The 12659-nt window shown below is 56.5% G+C and overlaps 1 protein-coding gene across 2 annotated transcripts; it reads right to left on the reverse strand.

Annotated features, from left to right (window-relative positions):
* Positions 1-1776: 1776 nt before the first annotated feature.
* Positions 1777-10759, reverse strand: CXCR5 (C-X-C motif chemokine receptor 5). 2 transcript variants are annotated; one of them, XM_054803352.1, is made up of 2 exons: positions 10663-10759; positions 1777-5034 (listed from the first exon to the last, which is right to left on the reverse strand). In XM_054803352.1, exons 1-2 carry the CDS (start codon positions 10699-10701, stop codon positions 3958-3960), a joined length of 1116 nt encoding a protein of 371 aa, XP_054659327.1. In that variant the 5' UTR covers positions 10702-10759; the 3' UTR covers positions 1777-3957. The 2 variants fall into 2 exon arrangements, with proteins under 2 accessions (XP_054659327.1, XP_054659326.1); XM_054803351.1 differs by lacking the exon at positions 10663-10759 and adding an exon at positions 5146-5386.
* Between the last annotated feature and the right edge of the window lie 1900 nt (positions 10760-12659).

Raw genomic sequence — 12659 nt, forward strand, 5'->3', positions numbered from 1 at the left:
TCTGAAGAGAAGCTCCTGCCCTTCGTGAGATAGATGGCTGTGAGCTCCTTGGGGGAGCTGGGACACCGGCGCTTGGTGCAGACCTGAACGCACCCCTCCTTGCGAGGCTGCGCCCTGCTGCTTACGGGCAGCAGAAGCCGGGCTGGGACCAGGAAACTGCCTTCGCGGGACGTGGGACAAGACAGGTAGGTGGAGGGGCGTGCACAGGGATGGGGGGGGAGCAGGAAGGGCCACCCTGGGCACCTCAAGTCCCCGGCAGGACTGCAGAGCGGAGAGGTGACCTAGAGCAGGGACTCTGCTCAAGCTGTGTGGCGGTGCCTGGAGCCCCGCAGTTCCCCGTTGTTCCGGGCACCTCGTGGCCTGGCAAATCTCGCAAATGTGGAGCGTGCTGTGACGGCAGCGGGGTGAGAGGCCGGTTCTGGGGACTCGGAGAGAGAAAGGGGTCGTGCTGGCGTCTGTGCGCAGAGCCGGGGTGGTGCAGGTGGCACACTGCCCTAGAGCCACGCTCACGGGCCGTGGTGTTATGTGTCTAGAGCCACCTGCGCTCAAAACAAGGAAGACGCATCAGGCAGCAGTACAGGCACTGAAGTGCTTGAGCATCTCTGGTTCTGGAAAACCAGGGGTGAGGAAGTCAGTCGTCGTCTTGATAAGGAAAATGAAACTCCATGTGAGTCACAGCGGGGCGGGGGGTGCTAGGGCTGCTAGGAGGGGTGCGAGGGTGCGGGGAGAGCCCCTTCTCTGCAGCACTCCCAGGCACGCATTCATTCATGCGTTCCCTGGCTCGCGCTCGTCGGCACACGCTCCGCTGCCTGCCACGGCCCCGTGATCGCTCTGCATGTGTAGCAGGATGCTCTGCTGAAGCACCCCAGCTTTGTCTCCTGGGAGACTCAGTCACCCCGTAGGATGTGCAGAGCAGCGTGCTGTTGTGGGGTTGCCTTTAGCAGGGACCAGGGCTTTCTCTGGGCTGGCTGCTCCAGCCTCGTTTGCGGACACAGCCCGGGACCAGGGTTGCACGAGCGTGCGCTGTGGACGCTGGTGACGTGGCCTTGCCCGCGTGCCACCTCCCCGCTCCCTGCAGCAGCCGCCTTGGAGCTCCCGGTGCCCGGAGGGCGCAGAGCCCCCTCTGCCTCGCTCGGTGGCCGCGGGCTGGGGGCCGAGCAGAGCTCCAGGGGAGAGCCTGAAGGTCTGCCTGAGGGCTGCAGCATCCAGGGGCGGCTCTGGCGGCGTGAGTGCTTAGCGGGGAAGCCCGCTCTGGGCCGAGGCATGTGACGGCCATGCAAACCTCGGGGACACGGGGAGGATTTCACTGAGTGGAAAGCCCGGCTTCCTCTGCGGTGAAAGAGAGTTCCTCTTGCTTTCTTCTTGCCATTCAGCAGGCTGGCTGCAGTCAGCTGCAGGAGCAGCAACGTCCGCTCTTTGGGGAAGGGTCCGTCAGCTCTAAGCCAAGCCTGCCCCGGGCTGGCCGAGCCAAACGTGGGTGCGGGGGCGGCTTCCCACTAGGGTTAGCAGCTGTAAAACCAGGGTGGGAGGCGCTGCAGTTGGTGGAAGAGGCTCTGTAAGGCAGGGAGCTAACTAACATCGGTCTGGACTGACTCGGAATGCAGCGGAGCCTTCTGCGGCAACTGGTGATGAGAAACCTGAGCGAGGTGCTCTTAGGAGCCCTCTGGTCTCCGCACGGGAACACCACCGCTTGTCAGAAAGGTGCCATCAACCCTCTTGGTGCTCTCTGATGCATTTCCCTTGCAACAGTGACACAACTGCAGACGACTGCTTACAAGCAGTATACGTGGGAAAACGGTATTTTATTTAACTGTTTATTACAGCTCACGTCAAAACTTTCTAAAAGTTTACCAACATACCAGTACTAAAAACTATAGTAACAATAGATGCGTGATCTGTTCACCCTTATTTTGCCTGCCGGTTTTCTTTCTACCTTAGGAACACTGTAAGAATTTCACGCTCTGACTGTTCATTTCTTCAGTAACACTTTTGTGTAGGTTCCCATCAGAACCGGGGCTGGCGAGGTGTTTACAATGCGTCTGCAACGGGTTTGCTCATCGGTACAACCGTGGAGATAGCAAGGGTAGGCTTCGGAGAGCTGCTCTTCCTCTGCTACGCGTACGTGCTTGGACAACCACGGTCGCCATTACCTGCAGCTTTCGGCTTTGAAGATGCAGCGCTGCAGGAAATGGTGTACTGGTCTTTGTATAAAAGCCTTATGCTTGGGGAGTTTTCTCCTCGAGTCGCAGTTTGAGAACGAGCTATTGAGATCTCTGCCTGAGCTGGACTGATGTAATGGGACCTCTTCCATAATGACTGGTCTTTTTAGCGGGGCCCTTGGGTACGGTTGCAACCGAGCCCTTTGTCAGCGGGTTGAACTTCAGAAGTGAGTTTAGCACAAAGTTCCTGCTGCAGCAGCAGAACTGACATCGTTCCGACTTTGCTTAAAAAAGCGAGGTGAATGGTAGAGCGGATTTTAAAGCGCGCTCGTGATTAGGGTCGTGCTCGCGTGACGGTCGGCACGTACGGCTCTCATAAAGTTCAGGCCGCAGCGCTGCTTAGCTGGCAAGAGAAACGTAATGGAGCAACGCTGCGTACGCGCTGCGATGTTATACTGTGACAAGACCTGCTAGGAAGCAGCAGGCTGCGCGAGCCTGTTAGGGCTGCCCCGCACGCCAGCTTGCGGTGCGATCGTTGATGACGGTGAAAGCTGCCGCTCTCATTTTGGACCAAATTGTTATCAAGCAGCCCTGATCTGAGCAGTTGTTGACTACTGGTGGTTCAGGGCAAGATCGGGGCTCAGGTTTGTTCTGTGTAAACCCGAACGCACGAAACCTCTGAAAGCCCCGTAGGTGTAGGTGGAGCAAAAATATCAGAAAACACGGGGCAAAGCAAAACGCTATGTTCCCTCTCAGCCCGCTAAAACCAAACAGAAATTACGCAAACGAGCTCTTTTCCTTGCTCTGGGGCATGGGGTCTCCTTGCTTTCAGAACCCACAAAGTGCCATACAACTAGCTGCGGGGGGGGGGGGGGGAAGTTATACTTCCAGCCTCGCGAAGCTGTGTGGTCCATCTCCCCTGTGCTCAGTCACAAGACAGAAGCCGTCTCTCCAGACAGCTTTCTTCCTTAAAGGAAAGCTTTTGCAGAGTCAGGCATTCAGTTCTGCAGTCACTCACTGGAGCTCTTAACAGCGGCGAAACAGATCGAGTGAGCGGGAAAGGATGCAGTTGATGTCAGGAAAGGAATCTGCGACAGTCGAATCTTTGAGGCCGTGGCAGGACCTCCTGGCACAAGCCAAGTTGGGAAAATCAACGTGCCGTGGCTGGCCGGGGGGCTGTCACGCAGCAGGAGGAGCAATATTGCAGCCAGAGACCGTCCAGCACCATGTGCCCGTGCTATCGGAGCGAGCTCCGCACCTCACCGGTCCTACCTGCATCTCTTGTTCCAGCCGCCGTGGCCATCGAGTCCTGCTGCTTCCTTCAGGCACGTCTCTACGGACCCGAGCTGGTGAAATGGAGACCTGCTTAGCTTTTGTCCTCAGTCCTCGCTCACTGACGCGACTCCGCGTTTACTTGGCTGCGCTTTTTTCCCGTGCCCCCGGCACCCCAGTCTCGTGCCTGGCTCCGTGCACAGGACGCCCGCAGTCAGTTTTCGAGGGAGAGGTGGAAATGTCGCGTTCGACCCGCTCGGGTTTATCTAGCCCTGCCAGAGCGACCATCGGACAGCCAGCCTTTGCCAACAGCTGCCGGGCGGATTTCTACAGGTATGAGAGCCAGAAGGAGCCAGGGGAGGTATCTGGTGGGATTTGGGTGTTTGGTGGCTATCGGACCTCAGCTTCCTGAGGAGTTAAGAAAGCGGTGGGGACGCTCGTGAAACTTGGGAGTGAGGCCACAGCACGTGTGGCCCCGGGAAGGCAAGCCCCAGGCCGGTTCTGCCCTGCAGGCAGCCTTTCCCAGCTAGAAAGTGGAGATGGAGGTGGTGTTGTCAGACTCAATCCCGCTGCCCTTCCTCGTCACCTCCAGGATCTCCTGCAGGGTCTCCTGGCTTATGCAGCCGAGCTCCTGCAGGATCCGGAAGAAGTCGTTACGGAACTTGACTCCGATGAAGGCGTAGAGGATGGGGTTGAGGCAGCAGTGCGTGAAGCCGATGGCCTCGGTCACCATGATGGCCGTGTCCAGCTGGTCTTCCAGGAGGCAGTTTTTGGTGAAGGCTTCTAGCTTGGTAAGTGTGTTCAGGAAGATGACGATGTGGTACGGGCTCCAGCAGAGCAGGAAGACGCCTGTGACCAGGATGGCCACGCGCACAGCTTTTTGCCTCTGCAGGCGCTGGGACTGACACAGAGCCCGGACGATGGCCGTGTAGCAGTAACACATGACCAGCAGGGGCACAAAGAAGCCCACGGTGTGGTAGAGGAAGCGGGTCGCCAGCCAGACGTTGTTGCCGTCGATCCCAACCTCTGGAAAATAGCAAATGCTGCGGTTGCTGTCGTCTGTCCAGACTTCCATGAAGATGAGATCGGGTAAGGTCAAAAGCAGCGAGCAGAGCCAGAGGGCCGTGCAGGTGAGGTGAATGGAGCGAGCTCTGCGTTTGCGGTAGGTGTGGATTGCGTAGACGATGGCCAGGTAGCGGTCCACCGCGATGCACCCCAGCAGCATGCTACTGCAGTAGAAATTGATCTTGTGGACGGCACTGAGGATCTTGCAGAGGAACTTCCCAAATACCCACCCAGCCAAGCTCTCCACCACGCTGAAGGGGAAGGTGAGCAACAGTGCCAGGTTGGCCAGGGTGAGGTGGAAGAGGAAGTTTTCCGTGGTAGTGCGAGACCGCTTGAACCTCTCTAAAATGACCAGGACCAGGGCATTGCCCACAGTCCCCAACACGAACATCAGCAGGTAGATGAGGGGCATGAAGACCTTTCTGAAGGGGTCGCTCTGGTCACCCACCACGGATGAGGCTGGGTTGAAGCAAAAGTAGCCCTCCAAAGAAGGGGTGCTGTTCTCGGCTTCGTAGTACCCGCTCAGCTCCACCTGGCTCTGGGGAACAAAGAGAGGGAGTCTGGTTACCGGAGGGGAGTTTCTGAACACGAGGACCCGGTCCCTCAGCTGCACCCGGCGGACCTGGAGCAGAGCATCCCGGCAGCCCACCTGGGTTAGGAGGAGGCGCTGCCTGTCTGTACCGTGACGACCTGGGAGGCCCCTCTGGTGCCAGGTCCTGGGAGGTGGCAGCAGCATGTGGAGACGGTCGTCCCGATCTCCAATAGCAAGGGCTGCTCAGTCTGTAATCTTTAACTAGCATATTTGGGGATGTTCTGGCGTCCAGGCAGACGACCGGTTTCATCTTCTGGTTCTTGCCACTTTACCTGCCAGTGGCTTTTGCTCCCTCGCACAGCACAGAACCCTCCTCTACCGGCTTTCTCGATCTTTCCGCCTGTTCCTGACACCGACTGTCCCTGTCCTGCCTCCCGTCTGCTGCCAGGTACGAAGGTGGTGGGATTCACCGCAGAGCACGCCTGTACTTTGAATTACGTGCGCTGATCCTGTCCCCTTCTGCCTCTCCTCCTCGGAGACCTCAGAGCTGCCTGGGGCAGAGCGAGGCGAGGTGGGGACAGCAGCAGCCGCGCTTGGGATCACTTTCCACGCGCTCAGAGAAAGGCGCGGGGCGGGCGTTCGAACGCGACTGGAGGAACGCCTCTGAGGCGCCGTGGTGCCACAGCTACGGGGATGGGTGCTGGAGAGAGAAATCTGTTCTGTCGGTAAACCTTGCGGTTCTGAATTAATTGCAGTCAGAGCAGGAAAGGGAATCCGAAAACACCACTCGGACCCCAGGCTGATACCTGGCAAGGAAAGTGCGATAGAGCCGCCGCAGATGTGATTCGCGCTTGGCCCGCTGTAGCTCCTTGCCAGGTGAGCAGCCCGTATTCGGGCTGAGACCGCACGCAGGTCCCGAGTGCTGGAAAGCTGCAGCCGCGCTCAGGACGAGCCCCCCCTGGGCGGGCGGTGGGCGCGCTCCGGGTCGACTCAGGCACCTTGCGGGAGCCGGGCGTTCACAAAAGCAAAGGGCTCAGATGCAGACGGGCAAAAATTGAGAGCGGCACAAGGAGGCTTGCGGCAAGCTGAGAAATTAGTGACAACTGGGAAGAGCTCGGCAGCAGTCACCCTGAGCTCCCCCACCCACACCCTCTCTGGAGACCAGCGCTGAGACTTCAGCATCAACCACAGCGGAAGTCTCTGCTCGCTGCTTTCATACCTTTCACTGCCAGCTGTAGCCGTTTGCACCTGCTGCTCCTTCCCTCCTCAGCCAAAGTTCCCATCTAAAAATACGAGCCCTGCTTTAAACAGTTCTAGAGCTGCTTTGGGGGGTTTTTGCTCCCCCCCGTGTGCCCCTAAGCCAAATGACCGTGACCAGTCTCGAGCCCAGCATTGTGCCTAACGAGAAAAGGGCGATTTATGTTTCCTCTCTCTCAGGCAGCCTTCCCTGGGTGACGCGCCGGGTGCCTCTGCACACGACTGTCGGGTAAAGAGGTGACATGGCAGCGGCAGCGCTCCTTTCAAACCGCTGTGCTGCTGTGAAACCATCCGTGTGGCTCCGAGGGGAGCCCAGGCGCGTTGACGGGGAAGAAGCCTGCGGAGCATCGCTGAACGTGCGGAGCAGGCAGCTGGCTCGGGTGGTCCCCGAGCAGCAGACGGTAGGAGGGCGAGCCAGCCCTTGGGAGAAGCACAGAATAAGCTTGCTCAACTCCTGCTCCCTTCCCCGGGCCTCTGCCTTTGGCTACTGCCAGAAAGAGCGTTGAGCCAGACGGACTTTGGTCTCACCCAAGTTACTCTTGGTCTCGCCACAGCCCCGTTCCCCACCGGCTCTGCACCCGGCGGTGCTGCTGCTGTGCTGTGATGCCGCAGTGCTTCCTCCTGAACAGGTGAGAACCGGTCCCCTCTCGGGGGCTGAGAGTCCTCCTCCCTGCCCAAAACCTCAAACCCACAGGACCATCTTCTGCTAGCCTAACGGTGGGGCTGCAAGCCTCTGGTGAGAAGCGCTCGTATTCCCAGAGAACAATTATTTTTCTGGTTTAGGGTATGATTCTGGAGGCTGAAGACTGCTGCTAAAGACAAAAGCCTATCGAAATCCCTCCTGGTTTGTTTTTTTTTTTTTCCTCCCTGGCTTGACAATATTTCCTGCCTGGTCCGGTACACGGACCCTGCCTCAGGAGTTATCAATGCGCACAGAAACCTGCAATGTGTTAACCAGGGCCGGGTCCTTGAACGTCCCTGAGAAAAAAACAAAACCAAACCAAAAACCTTCGCAGTTTGGTGCAGCGACCAAACCAGGCTGCTCTGGACGCGCGGGTGACCGTGCTGAAAACCCCGAAAAGAACCTGTGTTGCAATGGGTAACTTCACTGGGGAGAGGCTGGAGGGCTCCGGCTTTGCAGGGAAAAAGGAGACGATGGGAAACGGCCAGGTTTGCTGGCTGGAGTGTCGGAGCACCGCCTGGAGCCACGCCAGCGCCACCGAAGACGGCGGATGGGCAGCCCGCGTGGTGTTCAACGGCTTTGGCTGCTGAATGGTTTCCAGCGTCACCTTGCACCCGGAGCCAGAGGTGCGGAGGCTGAGTGCTGCTATCAGACACCATCTGGTTGCTGATAAGGTGGCAGGTAGGGCTCTTACTGTAAGCCACTCGCCGCGGGCAGGGGAAGCGTGCGCTGAGCTGTGTCTGAGGCGTCCTCTCATGTGCATCTCAGAGCAGCGAGTGTGGGTGGGAGCGGACAGAGATGAGTTGGAGACAAATAAAAGAGGATGAAAAGTCAGAGTCCAGGCCAAGGCAGGAAAGGCAGGGACCAGAGCTGCAGGAGATGCACTGACTGCGACAAGCCGAGGCTTTTGGGGACTCTGCTGCGAGTCCCATTTCTAGGATCAGAAGCGGGCGGCTGCCCGATCTGGGATGGGAGAAGCCAACAGCGTGCGCGCAGGGGAACCTTTGTGCAGGTCTCCTGCAATACGATTGCAGCCAGATTTGGGGGTGGGCAATAAAGTGGTGCCTTTTTCTCTAACTGAGCGATCAAGGGCACGCCTGGGAAGTCCGTTCTGTGTGCTTTTTGCTCAGGGATCCCTTTTCCCCTCTAACCCACATCTCAGAGTTATTCCGGTCTCCGTGTGTCAGCTGCTTTTCTCAGTTCCCCACAACTGCCCGTGATCAAAACATTTGGCTGCAGAAGAGAAGCAGCTTGTGCGCTATTAGGGATTTTCCACGTGAGTCATTCCCTTCTAGCCTCTGCCAGGTACGGGAGAAGCGTGTTTCATTCCCAAAGCCTTAAAACTGAAATTGCCCCCGCCTCGGCGCACGATAGCGACAGACCTACGGCTCATCCCCCTCGCCGGGTGCCGAACTAGGGAAACCCACGAGTAACAGCAAAGGCTGTGGAAACGCCACGTTACTGTAGCGCAGGTGCCTTTATGGCTCTAGAGTCACGTTGGTCCCACTGCAATAAAAACCAGCTTGCAGCACCTCAGGGGACCTGCTGGGGATCTCGGTGGTCTTTCTGCGACTCTGTTTTTGTTTCTCTAGTCTGCAGCTGAGGAAGGTGAAGCAGGCAAAGCTTTCTTGCTATGGAGAAACAGGGTTATCGTTTTGGGCACGTTACTTTTCCATAAGGTTACAGGGACGAGTGGTCCCATGTGGTATCAAAGTTTAGGTGAGGCCCTCGCTGCACTCACTGGGCGCTACCAAGATAAATGCCCTTTCGGTGCAACTGTTCTCATTCTCATGTTTTTCCTTCTGTGCTTGCTGAATCGGTCAAGCGATCCTCTCTGGTGAACGCGCAGGGCAAGGTTTGTGTCGTCGCTTTGACAGGACACTGTTGAAGCCTTTTTTTGCAAATCTCTGGGGGTAGGTTGCCGCTACGAGTGCCGAGTGTAAGTAAAGCAACAAGCGGCACCGCCAAAGCAAACGTGGCATCGCTCGTGTGAGATCTGTGGCCTGTTCCAGGGAGGGAGCCAAACCTGGGAAGCTACCGGGAGGCAGAGGTGGGAAAAGCGTGTCACAAACTCCTGAGGTCTGAGAAAAAAGGTATAAAACTATTCTTGCTGTGGCACCTGACCGTCAGTGCTCGGTCCCAAAGTTAGCTGAGTTGCCCCCCCCCCCCCCCCCCCCGAGGTCTCCTTTATAACTTAATTCACAGCAGAGGTAAAATTGCTAAGCTAAGGTTCTGGAAAGTATTGCATACAAAGAACAGATCCCAGTGCCGCTTAATCCCCCCGTGTTAAAAACGATGCGGTTTTGCCACAAGCAGCTGCTTGCTTACAGCGCGTGACGCTGCGGGCAGGCGGACGGCAGGCTTCAACTTTGCTGGTTGTCTGGTTTTTCATTTCCAATGGGGAGCTCAGCTGGAGAAGCGAACCAGCGTGGAGTTGAAAAAGGTTTGAGTTTGGTTTTAACCTCTCAGCAAGGATTAGCGCTGCCGTTCAACTTGAGCAGAGGTCAGGGAGAGATGCGTCTTCTGCAAAAAAAGTTCTAAGGGAAACGACCACCATTCGCAAAGGACTTTTATACCCGATGAATCAGAAAAAATAAGGAGGGTAGGGCTTGCCCCCCCCCATCTCCTCTCTCTTTCCTGCTGTATAGGACGAAGGAGGGACAGAAAAATCGGTAAAAATCAAATCCAGCATTTCTCTCTTTGGAGAAACTAACCAAAAACTGGGGTCTGCTGCAGAGAGCCGCTGTATTAAAAAATAAATTCTGAGCTGCCACATTTGAAAACCAGGCTAATGATAGCGCTGCTGTGGACTTCCCCTTGGATAGCACAACTTACTCTAAAAGGTGCAGCTGCTGTCTTTCACTTGCAAACGCAGGGGAGAGAACCACCAGGCAGAATACACAGTGTCTTTGCTCCCTATTAGAAGAAGTACTTGCAATTTATCTTCCCCTCTTTAAAATTCCCCTCTTGCAAAGATACTGCGTATTTCTCTTTCAGCGGAGACGACGGCAGCATGTTCGTGGATAAGGCAAGCAGAGGGTAGAAGCGTGTATAGTCGTACTGAGAGTTTTCACACGCAGAGAGGTAGCATTGGCTACGCTTTGGTATTCCTATTATGTAAAGATGCTAGATGAGATTTCCAGGGCTTTGCACGCTGCGTGCACAGTCATTTATACCGCCGAAGGCTGGTGCAAAAGGCGCCCGACTCAGAACAAGTGTTTTACGCCCACGTTGCATCAATGGCTGCGCAGAGAGCAGGGCAGCAGGGAATGGATACTGGGACAAGCCGGCAGCGCGGGACGGGGCTGCAGCAGCCCGGCTCTCCTAGCGAGCCGCCTGGCCCTTCGGCAGCGACTGTGGTCTCGGTCCCCGTGCAAGGGCGGCGCTCGGGCTCGGCGCTCGCCAGAACATCTGCGCACGAGGTCCCGGTAGTTAGGCAGCTGTCCCCAAGGGAAGGCCTGGCACCCTTGGATCGCAACTGCTGCAGCCGCCTTGCGCCGGCTCTCCACAAGCACCATCGTGGGTCGAGAGATGCGAGGGCTGCTTGTGCCGGCGTAAGAAATGGCTCAAGCCGTCCCTCTGCCAACAGGAGGGTGAGAAGACGGGCGGATAGAAACCAGGTCTTTCAGCCCACCCCAGCTCTACCTGCTCCCCCCCCTTATCCTCTCAAACAAGCAAAGCCAGGCCTGACTCACCAAGTCATAGGTCTCTGATGAGTAGCTGACAGGCCCCATGATTTCAGGGGCAGGATCTGTCTCTCCTCCAGCACTTTCAGCAAAAGTTCTTCTTTTTTTGGGGTGGAGTTAGTAATTTAAGTGAGGAGGGAGGGACCCAGCATGTAACAATAGAGTATTTGCAAGGCAAATGAGCTCCAGGCGTACAGTCACCTAATTGATGTAAAGATTAGCTTGATCATCTTTTTTATAGTGATGTAAGTTGATTTTTAAAGCACAGTTTGAAGAATCCACGTTCCTATGGTCTGTACCAGAGATGATCCTGAACGTCTATAGGTCTTCCCTGGAAGCCTCCAGGGCTCTTGCCCCCACAGTTGTCCTCATCCCAAGCAGTTATATGGAATCATAGAATGGTTTGGGTTGGAAGGGACCTTAAAGATGATCTTCCAACCCCCTGCCACGGGCAGGGACACCCTCCACTAGCCCAGGTTGCCCAAAGCCCCATCCAACCTGGCCTTGAACACTGCCAGGGAGCCAGGGGCATCCACAGCTTCTCTGGGCACCCTGTGCCAGGGCCTCAGCGCACTCTCACAGGGAAGAATTTCTTCCTAACATCTAATCTAAATCTACCCTCCTTCAGCTTAAACCCATTACCCCTTGTCCTGTCACTACATGCCCTTGTAAAGAGTCCCTCTCCAGACGCGTCCGAAAGCTCTGCACCAAGGGACACCCTTTCTAGGAATCTCCCCGGAGCCGGGCACCTCTCTGGAGCCGTGCAAGACTTTGAAGACACCTGAGATGAAATGAATGGGCATGGTTTCTGTTCCCTGATGCCACGCTCTCTGCGCAGCCATTGGCCGTAAAATGCTCGTTCTGAGTGGGGAGCCTTTTGCACCAGCCTTCGGTGATGTAAATGACTGTGCACGCAGCGTGCAAAGCCCTGGAAATCTCGTCTAGGATCTATACGTACCAGGAATACCCGCCGCTGTCCTCCCCTGCCCTAAGGATGTTCGTGTGCACCTGCGCACGCCCACCCAATGCACCAGACTCTGGGTGCCCCTTCTCCCAAAAATGAGAGGACAGAGAGCAGCAAAGTCAGAAGGAGGGCACGGGGAGCTCGCACCGTGCCTCGCGTCCCCCACCTCGTGGGGGGGAGTACAGACCGAGCGAGCCCTGTCCGGCATGGCTTGGCTGTCCCGAGTCCTTGCGCTGCCAGCGCTGTGGGGTGAGGCAAGAAGCCGGGTGCCACTGTGCCTGGGAGACGGAGAGGTGAGGAAGGATGTTTTCACTCAGCTAGAACTGGAGGGTGGAGCACACGCAGCATCAGGCACTTCCTTTAAGGGCTAGCAGCGAGGGCGCTGCTCCCCGCGGCAGGGCACGCTTGGGACCGGCTCAGCCCGTGACTTTCAACAAATGCTGGCCCTCCCCACCCCACCCAGCCCCAACTACCCCATGAGCAGAGCAGAAGTACCATGCAAAGTAAGGTACTGCAAGTCCGTAGGTGACAGTGATGCTGCAGAGCCTCTCGGGTCAGAGGGGCAGGCTGTAGGATGCGACGATGGCGAGCTGTAGACTGGAAACACCTCCCAGGCTGTGGGCTTGTCCCTCAGGCATGGCGCGGGAATGACAAGCGCTCGGGGAGCCCGCTCCAAAGCAATAGACAGAAATGATTTCACTTGCAAACACGTACCGCACCGAGGAAACGACTGCTACCGTACAGATGTGACCTACGGGATCCGTGTGTTGCCGTGAGATGTGGGAAAGATGATGGCGAGAGAGAAACGCATGGGAGAAAAATAAAGGCGGGGGGGAAGAAATTTAAGTGAAATATAATGTCACTTCACAGGCAGGTAAGGAACCGACGATGGAAGGAAATTGTCACAAAAGTCAATGATAAGTATTTGAGGAATGCCTTGGTGTCCGTACACGGGAATTCCTGGCTGAACTCTGATTTTTCTGCCACGAGTACGCGCTCTCAGCAGAGAACAGTTCTTGTATCATCGGGAACATAAAATTTT

The sequence above is a fragment of the Grus americana genome, chromosome 24 (genome assembly GCF_028858705.1).
Source record: "Grus americana isolate bGruAme1 chromosome 24, bGruAme1.mat, whole genome shotgun sequence".
Taxonomy (NCBI): Eukaryota; Metazoa; Chordata; class Aves; order Gruiformes; family Gruidae; genus Grus; species Grus americana.

Coding starts and splice junctions, on each gene's coding strand:
- CXCR5 (XM_054803351.1), bottom strand. CDS start 5,232: ATGCTGCTGCCACCTCCCAGGACCTGGCACCAGAGGGGCCTCCCAGGT. Junction 5,035..5,145: donor AGCGCCTCCTCCTAACCCAG/GTGGGCTGCCGG, acceptor TTTGTTCCCCAG/AGCCAGGTGGAGCTGAGCGG.